Raw genomic sequence first — 18,436 nt, 5'->3', positions numbered from 1 at the left:
AGAGGCATTACTGAAGATGAGATTATTGCTGCCCTCAAGGGGATTGATGATGATTCAGCTCCAGGGTTAGATGGTTATACTGCCAAATTTTTCAAAACTAGTTGGAATACAATCAAATCTGGGGTGGTTGCTGCCATACATGAATACTTTGATAAAGATAAAATGTACAAGGCTTTCAATTGTTCGTTAGTCTCTCTTGTTCCTAAAAGTGCCTCTGCTAAGTCCATTAGAGAATTTAGACCTATATCTGTCTGTTCTACTTTCTATAAAATCATCTCCAGGATTTTGACTAATAGGCTCAGCAAAGTCATAGGCAGTATTGTGAGTAATAACCAAGCAGCATTCATCCCTGGTCAGCAGATTCAGAGTCACATCCTTTTGGCATTTGAACTTCTTAAAGGATATGAGTGGAAGCAAGGCCCTCCTAAGTGTATGTTTCAGGTTGACCTACAAAAAGCCTATGACATGATTGATTGGCAGGCATTGGAATGCATTATGGCTGAACTGGGTATACCTCCTAAATTTCTCAAGTGGATAATGCAAAGTTTGACTAGTGTGTCTTATAGATTTAACATTAATGGAAGCCATTCCAAGAGGCTTATTGCTAGAAGAGGTATAAGGCAAGGGGATCTCATCTCCCCTTACCTTTTTTCTATGCTTATGGAATATCTACAAAGAAGCCTACATCAGATGCAATTAAATCCCAGCTTTAAACATCATGCAAAGTGTAAGAAGTTGCATCTCACCAACCTGATGTTTGCAGATGATGTTCTGCTCCTGGCTAGAGGGGATATCACTTCAGTTGATCTCTTATTGACTACCTTTTACAAATTCCTTAACACCACAGGGATGCAGGTAAATAAAGGCAAAAGCAAAATGTTTTTTGGGGCTGTTACACAGGAGATGAAGACTAGTCTACTTACCCTTTCTGGTTTCCAAGAAGGAATTATGCCATTCAAGTACCTAGGTATACCTATTACCAGTAAGAAGCTCTCCATTCATCACTATATAGGATTGATTGATAAAATTATTTACAGAACTCGTATATGGACCTCAAAGCTGTTGACCTATGCGGGGAGATTGCAACTAATCAAAAGCATATCTTTTGCCATAGCCAATTATTGGATGCTTTGTTTTCCTCTTCCCAAAGCTGTTCTTGCCAAGATTGATGCTATTTGTCGATCCTTTCTCTGGACAGGTAAAGATCAACTTAGTCGTAAAAGTCTTGTTGCTTGGACAACAGTTTGTCAGCCTGTGAAAAAAGGAGGCCTTGGGGTGATCAACATTAACATCTAGAACAAATGCACTATGCTGAAGTTATTGTGGAACATCTGTAACAAGCCGGATAACCTATGGGTTAAGTGGATCCACTCTTACTATCTGAAGCATCACACTGTAATGACATTCATTCCTAATTCAGCTAGCACTTGGATCATAAAAGAAGTCTTGAGCACTAGATCTTTAATCCAATCATGTCAGACACAATGGGATGGGATGATTCAGAAAAGTAAGTTCTGCTGTGGTGAAATCTATAGCATCTTCAATACAAATCCTACTATGGCTTGGAGTAATCTTTGTCTTCAAAACCCTGCTCGACCGTGTGCTATTGTGATCCTTTGGCTACTTTGTCATAGGAGACTTGCCACTAAAAGCAGACTTTGTAAGCTTGGCTTCATCAACATTTCTACTTGTTCTTACTGTGGTTTGATCGAAACCGATAGTCATATCTTTTTTGAATGTAGTGAATATCGTGAGATATGGATAGCTATCCTTCAATGGCTTCAAATTGATCATAGTCCTAAGCAATGGGATGATGAGATAAGTTGGCTTGTGAATAGAACTAAGGGCCAAGGCTGGAGGGCTAAATTACTCAAACTAGCAATTGCTGAAGGTGTCTATGGCATATGGCTGCATCGGAACAGACTGATCTTTAGGACTCCTAATGATAGTAAACACACTATACAAGGGATTATTGATAAAATTGTATATCGGGGCTGGACATGTAGAGCTTTAAAACCACATATTGCTAGTCTTATGATTATGTAGGGCTTACCACTAGGTTAATCTTGTCCTTTTTGTTGCTGGATCCATGTGATCGCATTGTATTATCTGTTTTTTGGCTAATAAAGTTCATTATTTCCAAAAAACAAAAATACTATATTTATAAGTTTATTAAAATATTAAACTAACAAAAATAATATTAACACTATCAGAATATAACTTTTAAAATATAATTAGTGATATTTTGAAGTTTTTAATGCAATTTTGTTTTATTTTATAATTAGTTTAATTTTTAAAGTTTTTAATGTCAAATTGTGTTAAAATTATAATAGTTAAATAAAATTTTAAAGTTTCGGAAAAATTGGAGAATATATTTTTGACATTAGACAACGCTTTCTAAAATAAGGGATGGTAAAGAGACATTAAAATATTGTTGACATCAGACAACATTCAAAAATAAGTTCGAATAAAAGGGCATTAATATTTTTGACATTAGACAATGCTTTCTAAAGTAAGCGCTAGTAAAGAGGTAATAAAATATTTTTGATATTAAAAAGTGCTTTAAAAAATAAGCACCGGTAGATGAATGTTAATATTTTTGACATTAGACAACACTAATAAAAACAAGTGTTGGTAAAAGGGCGTTAATGACCATGTTATGACATCAACTCAACTATCTTACCTAAGAAAATTAACAACCACCATTAACCCTTTAACTACCACCATTAACCCATTAATACCCTTTCATAGTTTAATTTTTAGACTAACAAATGTCTATTTTAGTAAATAGCTAATTTAACTATAATATTTCACCTTTCTCATTTCTCTATTGTCATCTGTTTTCATTTCTGTGAACATTTTTTCACTATCACAAAATATATCTTTTCACCATTTCCATGTTTTTGAGTACCACAAAATATATCTTTTCATGTTAAAGATGAAAATTTTGAAGGGATGTTGCTTTCTATTAATTTTTTCGGAGTAAATTTTCTTTTATGTTTTTCCATAGATTTCTATATGTTCTATTTTTAGTTTCTTGCTTTCTGTTATTCTTTTTGAAGTAAAAAAGTGTGTGTTACTTCATAAGTTTCTAAATGTTCTAATTCTGTTTATGGTTTTGAATTTTATATGTGAAAGCTACAAACTTTCTGCATATCTTTGAATTACTAACATGTGTGGATTTTGTGGGGTTATGAGCTATTGTAGGAGGCAAATGGTCATTTTCCTGTAGGAACGACAAGGGCATTTGGCAAGCAAATGAGCAAAGTCACTCAATTTAAATTCAAACAATTTTGCAGGGGAACTAGAATAAGAAAATGTTTGTATGATTTACCTATATTTAGGTACACAATATGTCTGAGTGATAGAAATTCATCACTTGTATTCACCAAGGAAACAAGAAAGCAAGCATTGAAAAAATGGTGAGTAAAACCAAATGTGTCTATTTATTAATGCTAACATGTGCCCTTAGGGCAAGGACACATGTTAAGAGCTAAATATGAAAAAAAAAACAATCTTAGAAATTATGCATTATTTTAATTAAAAGTTGATAATTAATGTGTTTATTAAGTTTTCCAATACAAAATACACCCTCCGGTCACATTTATAAGCAAAAAAAATGGTTTTCACGATTATTAAGAAATTCAATTAAGTGTAGTTAACTTTTTAGATTTTGGAGAAAACATTGATTAAATTTACTATAATATCCTCTTTATTAAATTTAATGAAATATTGGAAAATGAAATATAGGGGTATCTTAGGAATTACAGCATTAAATGCTTTAGTAATAATTGATTTTTGCTTATAATAGTGACCAAGAATTAGACCATTTTTTTTGCTTATAATAGTGACCGGAGGGTAATAGTGACCGGAGGGTGTATCTATTTTTAAATTTCTTAACTCATGTCCTTGAAGCACATGTTAACTTTATCCTATATTTTACCGTGAACATTGTTATTCATTTTTTGGTTTTGATAATTGTTTTCAGTACTATATGAAATAAGTTTTATTTTTCAATTATATATGTGTGTGTATGTGTGTATGTACCGGGGTGGCCCTGAGCACGGGCTCGCGGGGCGTGAGCCCAGGGCCCATAATTTTAGGGGCACCAAAAATTTTTTTTACCCCTATATATATTAAAAGAAAATTTTCTAATATAAAAATACTTGCTAGAATTTTATTTTGAAAAATACTGATAACAAAATTATAGGGGCACTACAAAGTCATAATTAATTAATAAAAAATGTAATTTTCCATAAATAAAATATAGAGCAGAATAAAATCAATTAATATTATGATGAAAATCCCCTAAAAACAACACTATAATAAAAATCCGTCTCAACTCACACAACTGAATCTTAAGTCTGCTGAAGAGTATTTTCGAAATAACTATTTTTTTATATATGACAGATCAAACAATTGGCTCACTTGATAGAAGATTTGAACAGTATAGCACATATGAAAATATTTTTAAATTTTTGTTTAGTATTGAGAGGCTTAGATCATTATCTGATAGGGACTTAAAAGCATGTTGTAAACATCTTGAAACTTGTTTAAAACATGACGATTCTCTTGATCTTGATAGTGGAATTTTGTTTGGAGAATTTAAAGTCATTAGAAAAGTTTTAACAATTAAATCAAAATCAAGCTATATGATATTGAGTTCTTTAAATACTTTTAATTGTTTTTCTAATGCACGCATAACTTATAGAATAATATTGACTATTCGTATCAGTGTTGCATCTGCTGAAAGAAGTTTTTCTGAATTAAAATTATTAAAATCTTATTTGAGATCTACTATGTCACAAGATATATTAAATAGTCTTGCGTTGATTTCAATTGAAAATAATTTTTTGAAGAACCTTGAGTATAGGCAAATTATTAATTATTTTGCAATAAAAAATACTAAGAGGACGATATTTAAATAATTTTAATGGTTTGGTAAAAAATTTTATAGAAAAAAAATCGGATCAAGAAGAAGATGAAAAATAAGTCTCTTTATAGTGATTTATGTTTTGATGTAATATAAATATTGATTCAAAGATCCATACTTGTATTCTTTTTGCACAATGTCAAATGAAAATGTGTTTTTATCCAATTATTTCTTTTATCCTTATGTATTTATTGTTAAAAATAATTTTTGGGACACCACTCTTTTGATTCGGCCAGGGCACCCAAATTCAAAGGACCGGCCCTGTGTATGTATTGCTTTTGTTACAATTTATCATATAGATAATTTTTTCTAATATACTATTGTTTTACCTTATTTTAAAGTTTTTTCTTTCTTATTTTAAAGTACATTTAAGCATGTGAGTTATTATTTTAACAGTGGGATAGGTTATGCAATTTTTGTATCTACCTTGCATAAAGTACATGTCACAATCAAGAGTGAGACAGTTCTGGCCATAGCATTAAAATGACTTATGCATTTCTCGGGACCTAAACTAGAAACAGGAAATGAATGTAACTAGATCCAATTCAAATAAAAATCACAGCAAGCTTGCTCGAATAAAAGATTTGTAAAATAGCAGTGGAAAAAATGAAGCATCTTCTTCTCTAGACCTTTGATATTCATAAATAAGAAGAAAAAAAATATAAGCTTAATGAATCACTTATTGCTTCACTTAAACACTCAATAAATCATATATCAAAGTTTCTACCTTCTCGGATTGGTTCGTAGTTTGATTCATTTAAAAAAGATGAATGAAAAAAAATTATTAATGAAGTTTATCAAGTCTGTATCATATTAAGTTTTATGGAAAATTGTTTATTTTTAAATCAATAAAAAAAGTTGTGATTATATATATTTATATTAATTATGTTGAAATATATTTTTAACTCTTACTTTTAAAATAATAAAGTTTTTATCATCTATTTAAAGAATACAATATTTATATTTTCTATTTTCACTTTTCTTCTTAATTTTTCAATCTCTTCATTTTTATTCTCATTTTTATAGAGAGCATCAATATTTCTTCATTTTTTTTAAATATGAAATCTAAAATACTGTTGAATTTATTAATCATATTTAAATTTATTTTCAATTATTTATATATAATATTAAATTAATTTTTTCTATATTTTACAAATGTAATTGAAATACTTCGGGAAGTAATACGGGACACAACGAGTTAGATTCAATAAAAAAAACATGCGATATATATTACTTTTAAGTAAGAACAATCTGAAACCTTTATTATATATTCCATTTTTCATTGTTATATGGAAAAGTTCATGAAATGGTACGGGACACAGTCAGTTAGATTTCGGAAAGAAAGCATGTATGAATATTGTTCTTAATGGTGAAAAATCTAAAATCTTTTTATTGTTATTATGTATTCCAATCTTTTCATTATAATTTTGAAAATGTGACTGAAATACTTCATAAAAGGCACGAGATACTATCAGTTAAATTCAGACAAAAAATATGCATAAATATTATTCTTAATGTACATTTGAGTCTATTGTGCAAGATTATTTTCTTAATGTGTCTTTGAGTATAATTTTGACGTATATTTTAACCCGTGCGGACGTATGAGTACTCAACTAGTTATATATACTTGAAATTAAACTACTAATGGAATGTTTACTTGATTTGAGCTTAAATCGATTATGATGTTGAGACCGTTAAGTTAGGTTGTTGTAGCAATGAGTCAAGATAATCGTCCTTCTCTTGAGTAATTCCAACATTGGAGTTAGATGAAACCAGTTGAGTGTTATCAGTGGGAGTGCTCACTTGAAGAAGCATTTTATACATATGATTGGTTTATAAAAATAAGGATGCACAATATGTCCAAAGCGATTGTACTAATTGCACAATTGACTATTTTTGAAAATTTAAGTAGCGTTGACGATTAAAACTCGCATAGTGTGGTAGAAGAAGAGAGTGCTCAAGGTTAATGTCGAAGATACTAGGATGAAGAGAGTGCTCAAGGTTAATGTCGAAGATACTAGGATGAAGAAGATCAATGTAATTACAATAATGGAGGTCAAGAAAAAAATACCTTCAACGAAAACGAAAAAAATAAGTAACTAAAAACTAATCAATATTAAATTAATCATAATTAAATTGTAACAAACTCTACAAGAGAGTATATGATAGCTTATTATGAAGAATTTTTCAAAGATTTGTTTATTAACTAATGGGATACCCGTGCGTTCGCACGGGTACTGATATGGTACGCGCATTTGTTTCTAAAATATAATAAAAATAAAATAAATTTTTTTTAAAAGAGATAATTAATTTTTTTTAATAGGCAAACCAGATCCTTAAACTAAAAATACAGTCAAGAAAGAGATGATTCCTAGTCTCATGAAAGCTTCCACAAAGCACGCATACCTTCTTTGTTTCTGCAAACTCCATTCCTCTTACAAATAAATTATCTCTTGTCGGAAGCCTAATAAGAATAAACCTCCACCCGAACATAAGAATATTAGACAGAACTCCCACTTTCCATAATTGAGTTAACGCCGCCTTCATATCCAAGGTAATCCACTGAATAGAGTCCCTATTTGCAAAAGCTTTGAAGCACGACTTGACTGAAAAAACCTCATCGTTCTCAACGTCGGAAATTTGGTATGCTAGCTGCTCCAAAATATGATTATCCTCATCACCCAATTCTCCTATAATTGACTCGAAATTCCATCTCCATAGACCCTCCTCCCTGTAGCCCGCTTCAGCCACGCTCATGAATTTATCCACGGTCTTATCGAATAACTCCAGGAAAGCTTCCTTTAACGGATGGTTGCCCAACCAGTAGCAGCTCGAAAAAGTTAATTTGTATCCATCTTTCAACCTGCAAGCAATACTGTTAGTATAAGTGTTAACCGAATCCGCAACTTTTCTGACCAAAAGAGATCATTAATGGTGCCTACATTATTTTTCGATTTTTTTGAAATTATTGTCGAAAACATTTAAACCAGTAGTAAAATTGTTCTATTATTATTCAATATTTTACTCAGTAACTTTATGTTTCCGTTAATATTCAATAATTTGGTCAATAACTTCATATTCCCGTTAATATTCAATATTTTAATTAGTAATTTCATGTTCCCCATAATATATAATATTTTTTATCAATAATTTCATGTTCGTATTAATATTCAATATTTTGATCAGTAACTTTATGTTGTCGTTAATATTGAATATTTGATCAAAAACTTCATATTCCCGTTAATATTGAATATTTTGATTAGTAACTTCATACTCCCGTTAATATTCAATAGTTTGATCAATAATGTCATGTTCCCGTTAATATTCAAGATTTAAATTAGTAGAGCGCGCGCCTTATTGTTACCTTGTGCCCTAGGGTCTGGGGTTCGAATCCTCTTGCCCCAGACCTTTTGAATTACTTTATTTTTATGCATTCTTGGCTTGTTTTAATATTTATTTTAAATTGGATGTGTTTTATTAACACCACAAGCGCCTAGCCTGGTGGTTGTCCTTTTGAATTGCAATCCTTAGGACCTGGGTTCAAGTCTCCTTGGCACCATCCCTATTATTTTTTCACTTGTTTTATTTATTTTTTCTTTACAACTTTAATTAATTATTTCACTTATCAAATCAATTTATTTTTGCTTGATTTTTGTACACTTCTTATTTATACTACTTATTTTTAGAATATATTTTAAAATCCCAAAAATATTATCTATTTTACCACTTTTTAATTAAATCAAAACTAATATTTTTTAAATACTTTTAAAGGACCTTTTTCTCAAAAAAAAAAAAATCAATTGTTTCCTTTACCAAATGATTGTTTGTGATTATGTGATCATAATATGACTGAGCTTAGCTTCTTTTGAGGATGATAAAATGATCCCAATGCCTTTCACCCTAGGGTTTAGTTTGTTACTAAATGAATGAACGTTGTTTATACACTAAAACCCTAATTTTTATCCATGATTATTTCTCTTGGATTTTTATGCAAATATTTATTAATGTTCACTTGCTCATCAATGTCATGATCAATACTTGATATTCATGTTTATACCATGATAAAATCTACCATACTTTTGAACTTTAAACGTGTGTGACTAAATTATTCGTAAGAACAAAATGTTTTTCTTTTACCATGTTAATACTTGACATACATGGATGTTTGTGATCCTTTTTTATTGATTGATCTTACCTTGTTTGTTTACTTGTGTACATGTTTGATTTATCCATTTACTTGTATCATACACATTTACCATATACTTTTATCTTAATATATTGTGATTAACCATACATACATGAGATACATTGATGTGATATTTGTCTATACATATATTTATCCATGTGATCATATACATCATACTTATACACATGATATGATTGACATCAAGATATGTTCTCCCTCATTCATAACCCTGACACTTGAGATTATTTATACATATCAATGCCCTTGTATATACCTAACATGTTTTGACTTTGAACATAATACATGTGTCATGTCTCATATGAGATTCTTTGAGAGGCTTGCTTGATTTCTTAATTCCTCATTTGTTATTTATTGTATCTTAACACTCCAAAAAAATGGGATAGTATTGACTAAAATTGTCAAGGTACTCACCTCTTTTCCCTCTTATTTACTTTGTGCTTTGTATTGTTAAAGCTGAGCACTTCCCCTATTTTAAACATGGTTTTGTATTTTTAAAGATCAGCCATTTTTAAAATCAACCATACTTCGTATTGTTAAAGCTTAGCATGTCACCCTTGTCTTGTATTTTCAAAGCTTGACTCCTTTTAAAAAAACTTGTTGTTGTATTGTTAAAGCTCAACATTATTAAAAACTTGTTATGTATTGTTAAAGCACAACACCCAAAAATATTTTTTCCACTTTGACTCTTTAGTTTCCTTTAAGGGGAACTACAAATGCTCTGACTTCCCTATTGCACTCAAGGGATATGTAGGCACAAGATGCGTTGTCTTGTCGAGCATAATAAATTTTTTTCTCACAATCCCACTCTTTTTTTTAACTGAAAATATCATTAAAAGGGAAAGAGAATACAAACAAAAGAGGGAAAAAACCCCTAAGAGGAAATCAACCTAAGTTTGGAAAAACTAAACTTGTTGAACAAAAATTCCTCCCTAACTTCTATGACAACAAAGTTGTACCACTTAAAGAATATAAATTTATACCCTAAGTTAGTGATGGCATCCGCAAAAGGTTTCGTTCCCTATAGATGTGAGTTAACAGAAATCCTTTATGCCTAAAATTAAAGAGACAATTATTCCAACGGTTTCTAAGACTCCAAGGAACTAAACAAACATTATGGACCGCTCTAGCAACAAAGATCGAGTCTGTTTCAATCCAGAGATTCTGCCACTTCTTATTAATGGCTATCTCTATAGCCATGATCACACCCAAGAATTCTGCCAACAGAGCATTACCGCTACCAATAAAGTAGGAGAATGATCCAACATGGTCTCCTAAAGAGTTTCTGAAAATGGATCCACAAGTACAAGATTTCGGATTACCAATAGCTGCACCATTTGTATTTGCTTTTACCCGCCCAGACATATGAGGACTCCAAAGGAAATCCACCAGATGCTTTGTGGTCGAAGGATTGATGCTGATGTTGAGCCTTATGAGAAGAGAAAAATCCTTTATAGATGTACTTCCCTTATCTTTGATAGAGTTCCCTACCAAAGTCATGAAATTACCAATTTCACAAAACAATAACAATAAAACAATAATATTTATTTTAAAAAAGGTTCCAGTACTACAGATGTGAAGGATGTTAATATCATAACCAACCCCTGTATCTAAGATCTCTGTTTGTTTTATTAGTTTTGATTTTAAAAACTTCTTTGGGTTTTATTTCGCTTTTTTTCTATTTCCTTTAGAAATAATAAAGTGCGGTGGCTTTTTTTCTAATTAACCTTAAATAAATTAATATAAATATATTTTTTATCATTAATTTTAATTTTTTTAATTTTATTAATATGAGAAATAGTTTATTCATTAATTAGTTAAATAAATAATATATATTTATTAATAATATTGAAGTAAGAGTTAAAAAGTAGTGCACTGACAGTGTAAAATAGTTTTACACTGTCATCCAATAGAAAATCATAAATGTGCCATGTCATTAAGTTTTTTTTAAAATAAAAAATAATTTAATTAGATACATGGGTGGTGATTGATTGACAGTGTAAAGAAAATTCGGCCAATACTTTGGCGGGTCCTTTTTATATATGAATGCTCTTGTCCAATGCATATTCGGATACTACTATGAAGAGTTTTCTATTATTTTTATTTTATTTTTTTTTGACTGAAAGGATACTTATATTAGATCAAAGGGCCTAAAGCAGCCGGAGATACAGAATTCGCTCCCGGGAACCCATCTAACCAGGTCCGGGAGCCATAAGCCTTACCAAGCAACACAACATTGTGTGCATCAGAATTACAGACCCTAGGAATAAACATAACAGAACTAAAAGAGAAGGAACTCAAAAGTAACCTACACTCCGCCGCTATAGGATCGAGGGAGGCATTACAAGAGATGGAATTGATACAATCTACCACCACCAACGCGTCAGATTGGAACACAATCTTATTCATCTTAAGATCAGCAGCTAAGAGAATGCACCACCTAATAGCCAAGAGTTCTGCAATGCTAGGATCGACCAGGATATGTTCCTTCTTGCTGGCAGCCATCAGCATCTTGCCGAAAGGATCCTTAAAGGTACAACCAAACACCGTATCGCCTGCCTCCGTGAGACCAGCGTCCACTTGAGCGACATAGACATCCTGGGGGAAAGAAAAAGCACTCCTCGCAGATGAAGACAGATTTTTCCCATCAGGGTCTGGAGGCCATCTAACAAAGTCCTGCGCACAATCAAAAGCACCACCTGCAACTGCAATAGGGCAAACAGCTTTTCCTTGGAACACCACTACATTTCTAGCTGCCCAGATTTTGTAGAGGCAGGCACAGAACAACTGAACACTATGGACATCAATGCCCTCTAGAACAGATTGAATCCAAAAGTTCACGTCAAGACAGATGGGGATACGGTAGCCTATGGGAGACGCGAAAAGAACTTGTTTCGCAAAGTGACAATCCATAAAAATATGCTGCAGAGTCTCAATTCCAGATTGACAGAAGAGGCATGAAGGATCAATGGGCATACCTCTTTTGACGAGATTCCCCCTCGTGGGAAGGATATCTTTAGCCACCCGCCACAAAAAGTTCCGTTGCCTCGCGTAAATGGGCGCTTTCCAAATCAGCTTCCAGAGCCTATGGTTAGGTAAAACAGAAGGGCCAGGGAGAAGAGAGGCCCTGTGCGAGCGCGTAGCGTGATACGCAGTTTTTACCGAGAATTCTCCACTCTTTTCAAAATGCCACACCAACTTGTCACCGTTTGGGAGCCTTGAGAGGGGTATGCTAACTATCTTCTTGGCATCTTCATGGGAGAACGAATCATAAATAACCTCTCTTTTCCAAACACCCAACTCTTTGTCAATAAGATCACTGACAAGATCCTCCTCTCCAATATTTTTATTGGAAAGGTTCAAATTTGTATTTATCAAGAAAAGTGTGATAGTTTTTTTAAAAATGGAAAAAGAAAGTATATCGGTGCAAAACTTCCACAATCAACCCATCTCCATAATCTCCAATGGCAATCATTCATAGCTACCCACTACGAGATTAAGAAGATTGGCATCCATTGTTACAGTGGCGGAGGAAGAGAGGAGTGGGAGGGTGCCACTGCACCACTCAGAATAACAGATTTTTTTAATATATTATTGGTTTAAAAATCTTCTTCATTACTCATTAATATTAATATTATTATCTTCTAATGGTCTAATAATAAGTTTAATCAGCAATAATATATTAATTCAAAAAGTTTTTAAACTATATTAAATTACTTATTTTTTTGATAAAATTAATTTTTAAAATATTTCTTAACAATAAATTTTACGGAAATAAATTTGTTAAATCCTTAAATCTGCTATATTTAAATTGAAAAGAGTTAGATTGAAAATGATTTTTTGTCTTATTTATTATCAATTGATATTTTAAGTTTCTATTCATTGATTATGCGAACCCCATAATTATGCATGTCCTAATGTTTCTTAATTTTTTTTGTAGTTTTTTAATCATTGGGGTAAGACAAATTTAATTAATTTATTTTTAGTTTTTAGATGTTAGCCATGATATTAGATAGCTATTAGGATTGGTGTTAGATTAATTTGGTTTTAGTGTTTTGATAATTTAATTGTACTTTTTTTCAACAAGTTTTGTTTTGCTATCTTTTCATCCTCATTGTCTATCTTGGCTGCTTCATGTTCACCACCGCCGCCGCCACTGCATTCCTGAGACAGAGTTTGCATTAGTGAAACAAAGAGATGAAAGTTGCTTAAACAAAAGTATGAAACTTAAATACCAGAGTCTTGATGGAGATGAAAATTTGCGCCAAGAAGAGAAGACAAAATGAGAGGGAATAAAAATGCGTGACTGAATGTGGAAAAGGAAAATCCGTTGTGTTGTTTTATAATCTTTTTAAAAAGAACGGCCATTTTACCTCCTTGGGTATTGGGCCTAATAAATTTAGCCCAGCCCATGTAAAAAGATTTTGAGTATAAAAATATATTTTTAAATTTTTTTTTAGAATTTCTTTATTGACCTCCCACCTTTTTTTGGTCACCCTCGCTGAAATTCCCTAAATGTTCATTTACTTTGAAAATGCATCTTCGAAGTTTAAAAAGGAGTGATTTCGGAAATGCATTTCCGAAATCACCTTTTTTTTTACGTAAAATAAAATATTTCGGAAATACATTTCCGAAAACAACATGTCGGAAATGCATTTTTGAAATAATGCGCATTTTGCTGTGTAAACAAAACAGCCTCGGCCCCCATTTCCATTTACCCTAAATCTTTCAAACACTCCAAATTACTTCTCAAGCATTTGCATAAACACCAAAGGCAAATTCAAAAACCATCAAAGGCTACTCCAAAGGCTCATAGACCACTTCTAAAGCACCTCCAACAACACCTCAAATTTGTAAGTTTTCCAAACTTTCAATTTAGGTGAAATTGATATTAGGGGTGTTAGAAATTAGTATAATGTAGTACATTTAAGTTATTATATGTCACTGGATATATTTAGATAGGAAAAATGGAATTTTGATGCACTTAGGGCATGGTTTTAAAGTTCTGCAAAAATGGTGTCGCATGGGGGGTTTCGGAAGTGCATTTCCGAAAACACATACCTGACCAGTTTCGGAAATGTACTTCCGAAATATACCCAAAAATGTTTTTTTTATTTTCTTGATTGTTTCGTATTCTTATGGAATTCAATTTTTTCAGGAAAATGACAAGCAACCCCGCACAACTCAGACGGGGCAAAGAGACCCAGACAGCGTCGGCTAGGCGCGAGCGGGCGTCACAGCTGGCAGCGACACAGGAACGGGGTAGAGTACGAGTACCTGTCTAGATGGATGTGGCTGGTTCCTCATCTGGATCGAGGAGTCGGCTGGCTCGGGTGTCTTCTTCCCGGCAGGAGGAGGTACGGGAGGAGGAGGAGGAGGAGGAGGAGGTGAGATACCAGGATGATGAGGAGATACCTGATGCTGACCCTCTGCACGAGGAGGAGGAGGAGGAGGAGGAGGATGGCTTCCCGGGGGATCCTAGGGACACTTCCGTGCTGATTTCCTACCACGAGCACGTCGCTCGACGTGTATGGGAGGGAGAGGAAATTTTTTTTAATTTAACCGACTTTATTATTTAACCGTTTTTTATTTATCTTTTTATTTCACATTTTCTTCACGGTCTAATTATCAATCTTTTTTGTTTTTGTTTTTGTTGTAACAGGAAAGGGTGACGCTAAAAATGGTGAACCACGCGCGGAAGATTTTTGATCTATTTAAACTAGAGGCGCAATGGTTTAATAATGTGGTGACTGCTTCCGGGCTCGGTGGGTTGTGCATCACCGGGTATACCACTATCAGTCACGGCATGCAGGGGCTTTCGTGGAGCGGTGGCATAGGAAGACGTCTTCTTTCCACTTACCGGTTGGGGAGTTGACGACCACCTTACACGATGTTCACTGTCTGCTCCACCTGCCGATCAGAGGGAGACTGTTGCACCATTCTCGGATATAGAGGATCGAGTGGATGGTCGACTATCTGGGTATGAACTCACATGGCCGATATGCCAGCGGATAGAGATGCTTGGGCGGGACGCATTGGACCGATGTATCATTGTGCACGGCGGTCCAGAGGCAGTCGCCGTCGTGGAGAAGATGGTCGATGACGCGGGCGGCGCGGCGGCATATACGAGGCAGAGGAGGTCCCAGGGAGTTAGGGTTAGGCATACTCAGTAGGGGGTTCCGGTTTATTTTTCTTTGACTTTATTGTATTCGGCTTGTATTTCTTGACATTTACGTACACTTTCGTACACTATTAGTTGTATATATAATATTAATATTTTATGCTAATATGTCGCTTATTTTATTCGGGTTATATTTTAGTTATATCAAATACTGTTTATTTCAAGCGCTGTCATTTAATTAAAAATACGGGACTAAGCGTTGTTTAGAAAAACAAAAAAAAATATAATTCCTGCATATTTCGGAGATGTATCTCCGAAAACACCCAAAAATGTGAAAAAGGTGTTTTCGGAAATGCATCTCTGAAAACACCCCCCCCCCCCCTCATTTGATGTTTTCGGAGATGCATTTCCGAATTCTGAGAAAATCTGAAGAAACAAATTACTTCGGAAATGCATTTCTGAAATAGGAGTATTTTTATGTTTTCGCTACGGGTTCTCCCCATAAGAGGGTCTACAAAGAAATTTTCATTTTTTTATCATGTATTTTTATGAAGCAAGTTTGTGATCTAAATATAAATTGTTTTATTTCTTTTTATAAGATTGTTTAAATATTTAAAAGGATTTAATTATAACTCATTCAAAATTTACATACTCAAATAAAATAAGTTTAGCTTAAAAGTTTAATTAATATTTGTGATGAATTTAGATTGAGTATTAGAATTTATTTTAGATTAGTGATTTATTGAACACCTATTATGCTTATAGAAATATATATTGTGTGACAATTATAATCAAATATATTTTATTTGAATGCATGTTAAAAAAAAAGTAGGAGATCGAATCATAGTCTTGAAATTTGTAGCGGAACAAGACACTTTTAAGTTTGGTCTGCGAGTTTGGAGTGGAGAGGAGGGGAAGGCTCCCGAAAACGAAAATTTAAAAACTATAGAAAAATATTTGAAATTTAAAAAAAAAATAATTTTGTCTACAATGAATAAAATAATTATTATCATTACTATATATGCATACGTTCATTTTGCATTCATAGATTCTTTGAACATTTTATAAACCTTTGATTTATGATTTTAATTTTAGAATTCAGTTTAATTTGAATTTTGGAATTGAAATTATTAAATCATTTGCACATATATTTTATTTTTGTATTTTGTTTTGTTCTTTTTCTTTTTGTTTTGTAGAAATAATTAAGTAAAGAAAGATTCATGTTGGTCCAAAGTTGATTCATGTTGGTCCAAAGTTGATTCATGCTGTTCAAGGCCCATTATCAATTTCATGTTGGACCCTTTTAGTTTTTATTTGGTCCAAGTTTTTTTGACTAAGTTTATGAGCCAAGACCATTTCACAGTTCCATTCTTCACAAAAGACAAAAAAAATGCAAAATTTCTCTTCCTCTCTACACGATTTCACCACCTCCATTGTCCTCCATTCCACTACTCCACTACCTTACAACAATTCAAAAATTCTGCTCCACTACCATGTTTGTAAAAAAAAAAAACAGCTCAATTGTCCTTTGTTCTTATCCAATTCCCTCAAACAATTCTCTCTTTTGCCCTCTCAATTCTCACCTATAAAGCAATCTACTCACTACATGAACAAAGGAGGGAGAAAAAGCTAAGAAAATGCTGCAGAAATTCTGAAAACGAGTTTCCAACTATTTTCAGAATCCTAAAGATCCACCATAACTAGTAGATTCTCGCAATATTTGAAGAATATCGCGAAACCGTAAAACCCAAAGCGCCGCGTACGCGACATTACCGACGGAAAGGAATAATGAATTTTTCACTGCTCCACGTTTCTATATATATTTGATAATTCAACATTATAAAGAAAAAAATGTCAGAGTCAAAAAATTAATTGTTAATACCAATTGAAGAGTTCGATGATGTGGCATATAGAAACTAACTAACAGCTAGACACAATCAAGCACTATAGTTCACGCACGCAAATTTCACCAAGGAACTATGTAACGAATTAGCTAATAAACGCAGCGTTTGATCTCTAAGTAACTTGAATGTAAATTTGTTCGAATTTTATTCATTGCAGGAAACAATCTTCACTCCACGATTGATTTGCACTTATTTACAATAACAGCAACAACAACAAAACGAAAGCAGAAAGTGCAAATCTCAAGAGAAATTGCAATTGGTTCAAAACCTGCAAACCGTGTAGTTTTCTTTTTCCTTTACATCATTCTCATCCAAATTGCAAGGAAAATAATTTCCAATCCTCGAGGTCCAGAAATTAGAACGAGCACTATCATTAGCGTAAACACGAGCACTTTGAACAACTTCGAATTTTCATAACCGCTGTAATCAATGAAATTAATCAGTAAATCAGTATATTCTATATATTTTATTTTAAACAGTTCATCGATCGTAGTTCAACTTACTAGATCCACAACACAGCCAGTAAGAGAATCAAAATGACAGAAGCAAGCAGCATGAGTCCTCGAAAATCCATTCCTGAGAAATAGTTTGCATTAGTGAAACAAGAGATGAAAATTGCTTATACAACAGTATGAAACTTATTAACTTAAATACCAGAGTCTTGATGGAGATGAAAATTTGCGCCAAGAAGAGAAGACAAAATGCGTGACTGAGTGTGGAAAACGAAAACCCGTTGTGTTTTATAATCTTTTTGAAAAGAACGGCCATTTTACCTCCTTTTGTATTGGGCCTAATAAACTTAGCCCAACCCATGTAAACAGATTTTGAGTATAGAAATATATTTTTTTAAATTTTTTTTATCATGTATTTTTATGACGCAAGTTTGTGATCTTAATATAAATTCTTTTATTTCTTTTTATAAGATTGTTTAAATATTTAGAAGCTAATTGAAAAATACCTAAATATAAAATAACTTTTTTTAAACTTTAACACTAATTATGCTTATAAATACGTGTATACTAAAATTATGTGTTAGCATTTCAGGTTTGGACTTTTTTTTATCATGTTATTTAATTGAGATGATATATATACAATTTTGTTAGCATTATTTTGAAACACTAAAAAAAAACTGTGAGCATGATGACTGCTTCGTTCATATTTTTAGCGCTCTAATGCAATTTTAAATGCTTAAAATAAAATAATTTACTATTATATTATGTTTCAAGTTAAGCTATCCAATTGTGGAAATGGTTTCGGCGACGTACTACACACTT

At 32.6% G+C, this 18,436-nt stretch overlaps 2 protein-coding genes and 1 long non-coding RNA gene across 3 annotated transcripts; 1 reads left to right on the top strand and 2 right to left on the bottom strand.

Moving 5' to 3' along the window:
• The first annotated feature begins 1,557 nt into the window (after positions 1-1,557).
• Positions 1,558-2,046, top strand: LOC131633173 (uncharacterized). Its single transcript, XM_058903890.1, has one exon. It carries the CDS (start codon positions 1,558-1,560, stop codon positions 2,044-2,046), a length of 489 nt encoding a protein of 162 aa, XP_058759873.1.
• Positions 2,047-11,273: 9,227 nt separating this feature from the next.
• LOC131633172 (uncharacterized) lies at positions 11,274-12,113 on the bottom strand. The gene has a single exon (XM_058903889.1). The coding sequence runs from the start codon at positions 12,111-12,113 to the stop codon at positions 11,274-11,276; it is 840 nt and encodes a 279-aa protein (XP_058759872.1).
• A 5,191-nt stretch (positions 12,114-17,304) lies between these two features.
• On the bottom strand, positions 17,305-17,868 carry LOC131633163 (uncharacterized). Its single transcript, XR_009293245.1, has 3 exons — positions 17,817-17,868; positions 17,666-17,738; positions 17,305-17,582 (listed from the first exon to the last, which is right to left on the bottom strand). It is a non-coding gene; the product is annotated as an uncharacterized LOC131633163 (long non-coding RNA).
• Positions 17,869-18,436: the final 568 nt, after the last annotated feature.

The sequence above is a fragment of the Vicia villosa genome, unplaced genomic scaffold (assembly GCF_029867415.1).
Source record: "Vicia villosa cultivar HV-30 ecotype Madison, WI unplaced genomic scaffold, Vvil1.0 ctg.001083F_1_1, whole genome shotgun sequence".
Taxonomy (NCBI): Eukaryota; Viridiplantae; Streptophyta; class Magnoliopsida; order Fabales; family Fabaceae; genus Vicia; species Vicia villosa.
Note: the sequence above shows the minus strand (reverse complement) of the source record. Positions and strands in the feature narration are given on the sequence as shown.

What these genes read in the sequence shown, in the direction of transcription:
- LOC131633173 (XM_058903890.1), top strand. Translation starts at nt 1,558, where the DNA reads ATGGCTTGGAGTAATCTTTGTCTTCAAAACCCTGCTCGACCGTGTGCT.
- LOC131633172 (XM_058903889.1), bottom strand. Translation starts at nt 12,113, where the DNA reads ATGCCCATTGATCCTTCATGCCTCTTCTGTCAATCTGGAATTGAGACT.